Raw genomic sequence first — 13,196 nt, 5'->3', positions numbered from 1 at the left:
TCTTTCTAATATGCTTGAAAAACTAATCACTGTACTCAATATTTTTCTGCAATACTACAGGAGGATAATAATACCAACATGGTACTTTCAATAAGTTAATTGTAACATATACAAGTCATATTGATTTATTTGAGTAAAACATCTTCCCATTTTGAATAATTTTTGAATTTCACAATTTTTTTTTCCTGCACAACACAAAATTCTATTTTTAGACCTGAGTAAGTCAAGGCAGGATGAAACAAAGCATTTCATTAAACTAACATTGCATAAAATTTGGGGTATTAGTTTTTATATAAAAATATCCTACGTTGCTATAGAAACCAAATTTTAAACAGACTAAGAAAAAGGAATAGTTTGAAAGAATATATAAATATAATTTTCTCCAAACCATTTTAGGATTTCTATTTTTATATAGTCTTGATTTAAAAACTGAAAACTATCACAATCCATAAATTAACTTGAAAATTTAAGCATCTTATTGGGTTGAATCTTTTGAACTGTTGATTGTTTTTGAGTTCAATTTCATATGTACAATGCAGTGACTTTCTAATGTGTGTGCTCAGATATGAGAAGAACCTTAAATGGGCTCTTCCCACCATTACTTGTAATTATTTGATTTTATAAGGCAGGGTACATTCTTAATATGAATCTCTTATAGTATACTATCCTTTTCAGTCTCTAGGAAAAATTATTTAAAAAAATAATGAAAATGGCAAAGCATAGCCAAAATAAAAAGTCATTTTTTTCCCTACTAGTGAAAGAAAAATCACAATTAAAAATTTAGAAAACACACAGTCACTTACTTTGGTAGAGTTTTCAAGTGATTTTCTCTTAACTCCAAGATCCGCAATTTGACAAGTCTGTAGAAGTAAAGTTAAAAATTGCTTCTTAATACTTTTCTATAAAATACTATTTCTGTGGTAAAGTCAAATATCACTGTATTATCCAAACAACTATGCCCAACATTACATACCTTGGTTACAGATTTTTAAAGAATTGTACAAAATAATTATGAGTAGGGTTGCATCAACATTAGACAATAGCAAATGTCATTTGTCAAAGTGAAATTTGTCAAAATCAAATTTAGCAAATCATTTGTAAAATCAAAATTTTTTAAAAATAAAGGTCTTTCAAAGATATCATTGAGTTCAAATCTTCTAAATTTCATGTTTTATAAAAAAATATTCACTGTTGTTTAATTGTATGCATTCAACAGATTATTAACTATCTACTATATTCCTGGTGCTGTGTTCACTGGAAAATGGCAATATTTTCAAAAGACAATAAATGAACTTGTAAAGCAAATAATGTGGCACAGTGTTTAAGAGCTTGACCTTTATGGTCAGACAGATCTGGATGAAATCTCATATTCTAACTCTGTGACACTGGGCAAATTAATTAACCCCTCCTAACTTAAGTTCCCTCATCTATAATAAGTATGCAATAACAGTATAAAATGTATAGGGTTTAGATGAAATGATGTTACACATGTAATCATAATATCTGGGGCATCCTAAGTTTGAAAATGTGTTAGCTATTACTATTATCATTAATTGCACAATGAGAAAAGATCTATATAATATACCACATTTCACGACTCTGTGATGAACATCTTAACATTTCTGAAGTGGGCGTGCACTGAAAATCTATAGCATCATCTGTCTTGTGGGCTGTGGAAATCCTCTGAAGAAGGTGAAGGTGTTCATGGTTTCTGTTGCTATGTATTTGTGATTAGGAATTTATTTTACACTCAGTACTTGTTAAAGTTTACTTTTTAAAGTTCGTAGTCTGGAGCACACTATTAGTACTCATGTTTATAATTGAGCTTTAAAATGTACTTAGTTGAGACTACTTTGGAACAAATTAATTGGATTCTCTGAATTCTTGGTGTTTGGGGACTATTTCACTGTTTGAACTATTTCACTTACAGCCACCCATGTTTACTCTGCTTTTAGGTATTCATCTAGTTCCCTTTCTTTTTTGTTTTGACTATTTAATTTCAATCTTATAACTCTTTATCTCTATATGAAATAAAGTGATTCAGTTCTTCAGAGAATGGGTATAGCACTAGTAAAAAAGATTTCTTAAACATTTCTATGTCTCATATCTTCTTAACATTTGAACTTATGTAATGATATTCTGACTTTTAGAGGTACCACATATCAGGTTTTAAAAGGGATCTTAAGCATCTTTTTGTTCAATTATCCAGCTGCAGGTTCAAAAACTTTGGATTACAGTAATAAAATAGAACATATTTTGGCAGACAATTTACACAAAATTAAATTCTAATTCTGTGAAATTTGGCTTTGGTATTATGTTTTCTGTTTGCCTAAATCTCTTCTCTCATATTAGCACTACTAAAAGAGAACTGACAAAAATTCAAGACAAAAAAGTATATTTTAGGGTGACAAACATTTTCTGATTCAATAAATCAAAAGCACATTTGTGATGTTGTGGTCACCATCAGAAAGACGATGCTAATTTATATGAATGAATAGCAAAGTACTAATTCATTTAGAAGCTAGGCAAATGCTCTTTTGAAGATCTGTAAATTTTAAAAACTGTCTAAGTATATAGTGTTCATAGTGGTTATGATATCACAATCTGCAAAAGTAAAGAAATTTGGGAAATGCTGATGCACTCTCTATATGCAAATGAAGACTGCTACATGTTAAGAGACATCATTATTCCACTGAGTTCTTTTTATGTCATACATTAGCTTTAGTTAACAGTTAGGTGTCGAGCTATACTCAGTCCATTATTTGAACATTTTCAAAGATGATCATTTAGAAAAATGCAGTTGACAATAAATTTATTGTCTTAACACTTAAGATATATCTCTTATATTTGCAATATCCAAGACATAAAAACAATCTAAGTCTCCATCAACAGATTAATGGATAAAGAAAATGTGATACACACACACACACACACACACACACACACACACACACACACACATGAAATACTATTCAGCCATTAAAAAAAATGGAAATTTTACCACTTGTGACAACATGGATGGACCTTGAAGGCATTATGCTAAGTGAAATAAGTTGTACAGAGAAAGACAAATACAGGATTCTATGTAGAATCCAAAAAACCCCACAAAAAAAAAATTCATAAAAAAAAAAATCAGATTTGTGGTTACCAGAGATGGGGGCTGGAAGGTGGGGTATTGTGTGAAGGCAGTCAAAGGGAACAAACACCCAGTTATAAAATAAATAAGTACCGGGATGCAATGTATAATACGATGATTGCAGTTAACACTTCTATGTGGTATATTTGAAAGTTACTGAGAAAGTATATTCTAAAAGTTTATTTCACAAGGGAAAATCATTTTTTTTTGTAACTATCTGAGATGATGGATGTTAACTGAACTTACTGTGGTAATCACTTCATGATATGTAAGTTAAGTGATTATGCTGTTTAAGATCACACCTTAAACTTATACAGAGCTTTATGTAAATTATATTGCAAGAAAACTGAAAGAAAAAAATTGTTTAAAAACACTAGCAAAAAAAAAAAGACACATGGACCAATGAAACAGAATCAAGAGCCCAGAAATAAAGCCACATATATATGGGAAAATAGTTTTTGACAAAGGAGTCAAAAATATATAATGAAGAAAAGAAAGCCTTTCAATAAATGATGTTGAGAAAATTGGAAAGCATATACAAAAGAATGAAACTAGACTTCTATTTGTCACCATACACAAAATTTAACTCAAAATGGATCAAATATCTATAAAACTTTAAACAATAAAATACATAGAAGAAAATATGGTACTAAACTTATTGACCTTGGTCTTAGAAAGTATTTTATGAATTTGACCTCAAAGGCAAGGGAAGTAAAAGTGAAAATAAATGAATATGTGAAACTAAAAAGCTTCTGCACAGCAGAAGAAACCATCAACAAAATAAAGAGGCAACCAACCAAATAGAAGATATTTTTTAAAAAATCCTCTAATAAGGAACTAACATCCAAAATAATATAAAGAACTTATTAAAACTCAATAACAAAAAACAAACAATCCAATTAAAAAATGTGCAGAGGGCCTGAACAGACACTTCTCCCAAGAAGAAATACAAATGACCAGCACATGTATGAAAAGATGCTCAGCTTCACTTAGCTATTAGGAAAATGCAAATCAAAACTACAATGAGATACCGTCTTACATCTGTTAGGATGACTATAATCAACAAGAAATAACGAATGCTGGAGAGGTTTTGGGAAAAACCGCTGGTGAGAATATAAACTGGTACAAACAATATGGAAACCAGTATGGTTCCTTAAAAAATTAAGAATAGAGCTACTATATGATCCAGCAATCCCTCTCTTGAAAAATTTAAAAACGTTGATTCATAAAGATATATGTAACCCTATGCTCATTGCAGCATATTCACAGTGGCCAAGACAGAGAAACAACCTAAGTGTCCTTTGATGAATGATTAAATAAAGATGTGGTACATATATACAATGGAATACTACTCAGCCACAAGAAAAGATGAAATACTGCCATCTGCGACAACACGGATGGATCTCGAGAATATTATATTGAGTGAAAGTCAGATGAAAAAAGACAAGAACCATATGTTTTCACTCATATGTAGGACAGAAACAGAAAGCAACAAACGAAAAAAAAAAAAAACACCCCTCATAGTCACAGTTAACAGTACAGTGATTATCAGAGGGGAAAAGGTGGTGGGGGAGGTAGAAGACAGTAAATAGGGTGAAATATACGGTGATGAAAGGACACTTGACTTTTGGTAATGAACATACAATGCAATATATAGATGATGTATTATAGAACTGTACACTTAAAACATATAGCCTTACTAACTAATGTCACTCCAATAAATTTAATAAAATTTTTTAAAATGCATCATTTAAATTTCTTATTCTTACCTTCCAAAATTAGCTGGAAGAAATTCAAGAAAGGCGTCATTCAGGTAGAGCTGGGTCAGGTTTAGAAGCTGCGTGAAGCCATCAGGAAGTCTAGAAAAGAAGTTAAAGGTTTAGTGACTGCATCGATGTTGCCATAGAAACACAACAGAGATATAAAAATGTAAGGAGAAAAAACAGAAGTGTAATACAGTTTTCAACTCTCCTTTTGTATTACAGCAATAGAAGAATTTATTGAGCATGTTGTTTGAACATTTTGCTTGCTGTTAAAATAAATGGCATTCACCCACCTCCACAATGCTCTACTCTGCTGAGATTTATGTCCCTACCAGTTAGTGACATCATCTCACTGTTGCCCTAACCTATGCATACCAGATATATATTTTTAATAAAAATTTCAAGTTATATGCAATGTTTTGTAATTTTAAATGTAATGTTCTTTCTCAGTAGAATAATCACATATACAGTCAGGCAAGAGTTTCTATTTACTCTTTCACTTAATCATTAAAATTTGTCTACAGTTTGTTACAATGATGACTAAAGCTGCCCAATATGAAAAGGAAAGAGTATTTTGTCCCCTTCACTGATTTCTTTAATGCAGGCTCAACATGTACGTATGCTATAATTCAAGTTGGTCCAATTCATGTTCATTAAAAATAAACAAGAATATTGAAACAATAATTAAACAGAATCGTAAAGGCTTTAAGAGGCATTAAAAGAGCTGAGAAAATATCCCTTGGGGAAATTTTACCAATTAGATGAAATAATTATTTGAAATGTTTAAATCTTTTTCACCAAAAAGATTTAACTCAGAGATTTTCAGGACACTTCTCCCTAGAAGCGTATTGAATATTTTCCTGTAATTAGATTTCTGTTTAAACATTTCAATGTCTTTATCTACAGTTTAGAAAAGTATATTCTTTTATAGAATACTTATAATTAGTGTTCAAATTTGCCTTCCTTTTAAATTATAACCTATCTCTCTTGCCTTTACTGACAAAATTATTTAAAAAGAGCCACCTATACTCACTGCTTTTTACTCCTCAAGCCACAGTTTTCTGGCATCTACCCCAACTCAATTACTAAAACCGCAGTTACCAAAGCCTCCAATGACCTCTTAAGTACCAATTCCACTAACTTCATTTCATTTTGTATCCCATACAGCCTAGCAACAGTTGCCATCATTGATTGTTCTCTCCTTCTTGGCTTCTAGTATACTACTTTTCCTGCTTCTCCTCCTACTCCTGGGGTATTATATCTGAGTTTCGTTCCATGGTTTTTCTTCCTCTAAGCTTTTGTTATGAAATATTTTATATATACATACACACACACACACACACACACACACACACGTGTGTGTGTGTGTGTACCCACAATGTAATTTAATAAATAGAGCTAGCACCTTTTAAACCCTCTTGGTGCCCCTCCCTGACTACATCTTCCTATTTTCCCCCACAAATTCCTGAATGTTTACTATTCTGCTTTTAAAAAAACTTTTACTATATCTATTTAAATCTTTTTTAAAAAGTGGCATGGTTTTTTCATGTTTTTGAACATTACATAAATCAAATCATACTATGATCATTTTTGAGACTTTTAAAAATTGGCATAATTTGTGAAATTCATTCATTTTGATGTAGATGACTGATAATGATGGCAATAGCTTTCTATTGTATGAATATACCACGATTTATTTGTTAATCCTTTTTTCTAAAGAACTTTACAGTTGTTTCTAGTGTCTTGTTTGCTTTCTATTACAAATATTGCTTCTGTGAATATTTTTGAACATATATCCTTTTGTACAAGAGGTTACTTAATTTATATCCTTGGTTCTCTGAGATTAATGTCCCTCGGGAAGAGCCTTCAATTAGTTACTAACAGAAGTATAAAAAGCTTGGTTCAGTCACAGATGTTTTATACTGTTCTCCAGTGTTCCCAAGAGAGAGTAAGGTCTAGTGGTCCTTACAAGTAAATAGCTTGATAACACACCTTCAACAAGTATTTCCTGAGACCATCTCCTAAATATACTGTTTGAATTATTTTCTAAACATCTACTTCTGGGGAATACAGACTAAACACAATTGATATTTTTATATTAGTTTGTAGACAAATTTTATATACTCTTATGAGACTACTCTTATATTGATTATTTTTGCTGCAAATATCTTGTTCCAGTTTTTATTTTGGAGTTGAAGTGTTTGTATATAACTTACAGAAGATGTTTCTATAAATTTGCTCTTAAAGACATGTAGGATTCATGAAAATAGAAATAAAAAAGGAGAAAGGAGACAGGGAAGAGTGAGGGTGTTTATAATGTAAAGATAAGACTTCACCTGAGATAGATGACCAAGAGAAGGTGAGTTTTAGAGAAAATACCTTATGTAGGAGAGTATTGAAGTTAAGATTTGAGAATATCAGTAGGGGACAGGGTTTAGAGGGTAATAAATGTTTGACTCAAAGGTGTGAACTTCATCCTATAGGATTAAAAAAATCTATGGGAAATCACTGTTTTTCTCTATATTTTTCTTTGTTGTAATACATTAGAGTTTATATCCTCATAGTATGATTGATAGTTTTTATGATAATGATAGATTTTAATCCACATTTAAATACTGTCTTACTTTAATGTTCTTTTGGTTACTACACTCATTTAAAAGAAGTTATAATTTATGACTTTTTAAAAAAGGAGATTAATACATACAAAATGGGAATGTTAAAATCTTTGATCTAGTAATTTACTTTAACATTGTTACTATTAATAAGTAAAAAGAGTTTGAAAATACTAATTTTCTAGTTATAGGTACAATTTGAATTATCCAGTTTCCCTTAGTCTACTATTCTGTATATGTATACACTAAACAGTATTACATTACACTACTTCTTTGAACAAAAATATATTTCTTAATTTCTGCTTCTCTGGAAAAATTTATGCTACAAGAAAATCTGGTTTCTTACATATATCACTTCTTCGAAGATTTAAGAATTGACCACATTGTGCAGATTCCAATTTAAAAATTGGACTGCCAAAGATAAATTATATGAAAAGCCAGAATACAAAGTAAGATAACTTTTTCAGCCTGGTTACAAACAAAGATAAGTTGAAATTTTTTATTAAACCTTTCTTTTTAAAAAAGTATAGAGTTAAAGGGCATATTTACATGTACGGTATGTCTTATTTAATAACGTATATTTTTTTGTTTCAACTCACGTCAACAAGAATTTGTTGACTGGTTACTCTGCACTTAGATTCGCAATTAATGTTTTTTTTTCACACTTTCTCCATAGGATTCTATAAATAGATTTAGTAACATGCTTACACCAATTATTCTTTGTACAAGTGTTAGGCATTTTCTATTCTTGGGATAAATTATAAATTCCTTAAGTACAAAGAATTTTGTAATCTCCTCAATGATCTAGTATTGTACTTTGAAACATTATTTAAAAAATATCTAAAGTCAGTAGGTCTGCTAAAAAAGATAGTCAATTTTATCTATTTCAAATTTTGTTTTGTTCATGAGTTAATGTTTTATTTTTTCTTTTCTTTTCTGAATGTTTTGTCATTTTTTAAATCCATACTTCATTGTTAACATCTAGGCATTTCCTAGTTTTTTGGTCAAAAGTATCAATGTACTGACCACCACTTTTTTTTTTTTTTTTTTTTTTTTTTAAAAAAGGAAGACTGCCACCGACATTTTTTCAGTGGGATGTGTCGGTAGTCTTGGAAGCTTGACTATCCTACGTTCTTCTACAAATGGACCTTGAGAGCTTGTTTGGAGGTTCTAGCAGGTTCCAGCTACTCGTATACCCTTGACCAAAGAACGGTCCTCTCCTCTATCGGGGAAGGTCGTCCTCTTCGATCCAGAGCGCAGCTTCGGGAGGGACGCAGGTGGAGCGGTGAGTGAGGAAGGGGACACCCACCTAGCCAGCCAGATCAGCTGAATCAACCCTGGCGATCAATGGTGTGACAGATGTAGTAGCTAGATCACCCCCACATCCGCTCATCCTTGAATATACATATGTTTATGCCTCTCTATGTGTCTCTGTGCTGAAAGTTCTAAAAGTTTGAATTGATGGTTCAGAGGGGGCCCGATTACCAATCTGTCAGTGGTGCATGGTGTTAGCATTTCTCTTGATATTTTTCCTTGTGGATAGACAAAAGCTATATTTGTTGCTAGAAGCATCACTGAATATTTTTCCTGCTTTTAACCATTTATTTTTTTATTTACAAAATTAATTAATATATTTATTCATTTTTTCATGATGAAATCCAATAAGTTTCAGCTGTACACTTCAACAGTCTAATTTTATGGAAAAAATTTGTAGCTTCTTAGAAAGACAATGGCCCATTTGTCAATATCGCCATTTCCAGAGGAATATTCAAGGAGTGCCAAGAAAGAAGATATTCCCTAGCAACATAGATAAACTTGATGAAGATGACCATCATGGGCTATCTTTATCCTCCTCTAAGATATTCAATGAATCCAATATTTTACACTAATTTAGGCAGCTCTCAATAATTAAATGATACTATTCTAAAATAACTGGTGGTTTTCTACATTTGACTGATTTGTTTTAAAAAATTCAAATAGATGTTTTATATATGTTGATAAATCATTCTCTGGTAAGAAAACACTTTTATTTTATTAATTGCTAAAATTAAAAGTGGTATTGGTCCTAAACTCCTGAACTTTGGATATAGAGAGAATTTTATAAATTTGACCTCAAAGGCAAGGGAAATAGAAGCAAAAATAAATGAATGGGACTATATCCAACTAAAAAGTTTCTGTGCAGCAAAAGAAACCATCAACAAAACAGAGGCAACCAACTGAATGGGAGAAGATATTTTCAAATGGGAGAAGATATTTCTGATAAAGGACTAATATCCAAAATACATAAAGAACTTATACGTCTCAACAACAAAAAAACAAACAATCCAATTTAAAAAAATAGGTAGAGGACCTGAACAGATACTTCTTCCAAGAAGACATGCATATGGCCAACAGACATATGAGAAGGTGCCCAACTTCATTAGTTATCAGTAAAATGCAAATAAATTTAATTTAAAAGTGGCATATTTAAACTACAACAAAGAGAGAATAATAAAACCAGACACCTATATGGTTTAGTGGTTGAGCACAATGGGCAATGATGTCAGAGGACCGTGGTTAGAATCACAGTTCTTTCAATTATTATCTCTGTGACCTTTGCAAATCTTTGTAAGAGTTAGTTTATTTTTAAAATGATGATACTAATATCAACTTGCAGAGTTACTCCAATGATTAAATGATGATCTGCCCCACAGTAGGAACTCGGTAAAAAGGGGAGAGTTACATTACTTTTAATTGGTATACTATTGTTTTTATTCTGATCTTTCAATATTAACTAAAATACTAATTTAAATAACTTTATTAATGTTACTTTCATTGTTGGAATAGGCAAATTAAAATTGGCTGCAGATATCTTTGTTTCAACATTTTGCTTTTCTAATTCCATTTACTTCAGAAGTAAAATGAAAATATATTATAAGCATTTGACCTCTAATAGAACAGTTAAACCAAATTAAATTACATATTTTATCAGTTGTGATTAAGAAGCTAATGTAAAATCTTCTACCCTTAATGGAAAGATATTTTACATCTAAATATTTAAATTTATACAACTTAAAATTATAAAATTAATCTAAGTATTACAGAATATTTGGAATATAAAGAGAAAAAGTTACTCCTCATAATTCCATCTCCTTAATATAATTATCATTACCATTTCTTGTATTTCTAATCTAATTTTCAATAAATTATTTTAACATCACTGCAAACATATCATAATTTCTCTCTTTATTTTGTAATTATCTTTCAACTTTGCTGTATAACCAGAGTGACTACATAATCTATCATTCAAACTAGTACATTTTTGGGAGTTAAAAGGGAGCTATTATTAATCATGCCACATCAAGAGGTGTAAACTGGGATGACTTGAGGAAACAGAACCATATGGTTACTCTATATATATCCTTTGTATCCATCCAGTAGATCTGCCATAATTTATTTGCAGTTTCCTTATTGTTGAACATTAAGAATATTTCAGATTTTTCAAAATGTATCTTTTAATTTAAACCAAAACTAAAATGATGCTTCAGAATTAGGGAAATATAATGAAAGGAATCTAGAGATTCAAATATTACCTTCATGTGTTTTCATCTGTAAAAAGGCATGTAGATAATATTCACATACTTCATAAGGTCGTTGTGATGATGAAAATGAAATAATGTATCTTAAAGCTTGAGACCTAATAGGTTCTCAATAAATGTTGGTCCATGCTCTTTTCACTGAGTAGTTGTTGGTTTCAATTTTATTGTGATAATTTTCACCAATGACTTGGTTAAGTCATTCAGACTATACTATAAAGTTCACATTGTAAAATTAAAACTAAAATGAAAACACTCAAAATTGTAACTTTTATATTCCAGGGTTTTCATGACTGACTTCTCTGTAGATTTCTTGGGTGAAAGAAAATGAACAGAAAAGCAATATATAGAAAAATCAATGAAACCCAAATCTGGTTTTTGAAAGGAGCAATAGAATTGATATGTTTCTAGTCAGACTGATCAAGCAAAAAAAGAAAGAAAACACAAATTACTAATACCAGGAATGAAAGAGAGAGCACCACTAGAGAATTCATAAATATTAAATGGCTAGTAAAAGAATATTAAGAAAAATAAGATAAATTTGAAAACTTATATGAGTTGCACAAACTCAGAAAAATCACAAACTATAAATGATTACTCAAGAAAAAATAATAGATAATTTAAATAGTTTTATAGCTATTACTGTAACTAAAAACTTTCCCATAAGAAACAGCCAGGACCAGATGGCTGCACTGGCAAATTCTACCAATATTTAAGGAAGAAACAATTCGAATTCTATAAAAACTTCTATAGAAAATAGAAGAGAACCTAATCCAACTATTTTTATCAAGTTGGTTTTACAGATACCAAAACCAAACAAAGATATTACAAGAAAATAAATTTCAGACTAATATACACCATGAATATAGATGGGAAAATTCTTTACAAAATATTAGCAAAACAGAGCTATTATTTATAAAAAGAGTAATACTTCATGATGAAGTAGGGTTTATCCTTGGAAAGCAGTTAAATTGAAAATTAAAAATCAATCAATGTAATTCAACATATCATTAGACTGAAAAAGAAAAAAAATCATCATATAGATAGATGCTTTAAGAAAAGTCCTGATAAAATTCAACATCCATTGATAATAAAAAGTCTCCAGAAACAAGATATCAAGACATGGTAGACATATTCTAAAGTGAAGCCCATGCCCTTCACTTCCTGTGTTTATGCTCTGGTATAATCTTCTCTCTTTGAGTGTGGTAGGACTCGAGATTTGCTTATAATACAACGGAATGCAGCAAATATGATGAGCTGCCACTCCCATAACTGTATTAAATTATATAACTCTGCATTGCTAGGTGACTCACTCTATTCAGCTGCTGGCATTGAAGAAACAAGCTGCTATGTTGTGAACTGCCTATGGTGAGAGGCACATGGCTGGGAACTATACCAGATTCTAGGACCCAAGATTACACTCAAACTGATAGCCAGCAAAAAGCTAGGACTCTTACTTTATAACAGCAAGTGAAAGAATTCTGCCAACAACCTGAGTGAGCTTGAAAGTTAATTCTTCTCCAGTTGAGGCTCCAGATGAGAATACAGCTTGGCTAATGCTTTGATTGCAGCCAGATAAAACACTGAAGTAGGGAACCCAGCTAAACCATGTAAAGAGTCATGACCCACAGAAATTGAGAGATAATATATGTTGTTTTGAGCCACTAAACTTATTGTAATTTCTTATACAGCATTAGAAAACTAACAAAGATTTTGCTATCTGGAATTGAGATTCTGATGTAATAAAAGCCTAAATATGTGGAGTGGCTTTTTGGAACCAGGCAATAGTCAGACACTGAACAGTTGCTTTGAAAAACATCGCAGAGAAAGTCTAGATTTCCTTGAAAATAAAAGTAGAAATCTAAATTTTGAGGACCTTGCTGAGGAGGGCTTTAAATGAAGTAAGGGAGAGATTATTAAAAATTTCCTCAATCTTATTGACTATATTCCTTATGTTCTACTTTATAACCCCATGACTATTTTGTAACTACCAATTTGTACTTCTTAATCCATTCTCCTTTTTCATCCACCCCACAACCCTCCTCCTATTTGGCTACCATCAAAATGTTCTCTGTATCTGTGAGTTTGTTTCTGTTTGTTTGTTTATTTT

The 13,196-nt window shown here is 31.0% G+C and overlaps 1 protein-coding gene across 2 annotated transcripts in view; it reads right to left on the bottom strand.

The window, feature by feature from the left end:
* Positions 1-13,196, bottom strand: part of LRRC7 (leucine rich repeat containing 7) — a 275,996-nt gene that overhangs the window by 212,709 nt on the left and 50,091 nt on the right. For both annotated transcript variants that reach the window (XM_006919313.1, XM_025052071.1), the window contains exons 4-5: positions 4,906-4,995; positions 804-860 (exon numbers count right to left, since the gene is read on the bottom strand). In XM_006919313.1, the coding sequence (XP_006919375.1) occupies positions 804-860; positions 4,906-4,995 (147 nt within the window). The remainder of the gene's footprint in view (positions 1-803; positions 861-4,905; positions 4,996-13,196) is intronic.

The sequence above is a fragment of the Pteropus alecto genome, unplaced genomic scaffold (genome assembly GCF_000325575.1).
Source record: "Pteropus alecto unplaced genomic scaffold, ASM32557v1 scaffold25, whole genome shotgun sequence".
NCBI lineage: Eukaryota > Metazoa > Chordata > Mammalia > Chiroptera > Pteropodidae > Pteropus > Pteropus alecto.
The sequence above is the reverse complement of the archived record's forward strand: the minus strand, read 5'-3'. Positions and strand labels throughout refer to the sequence as shown.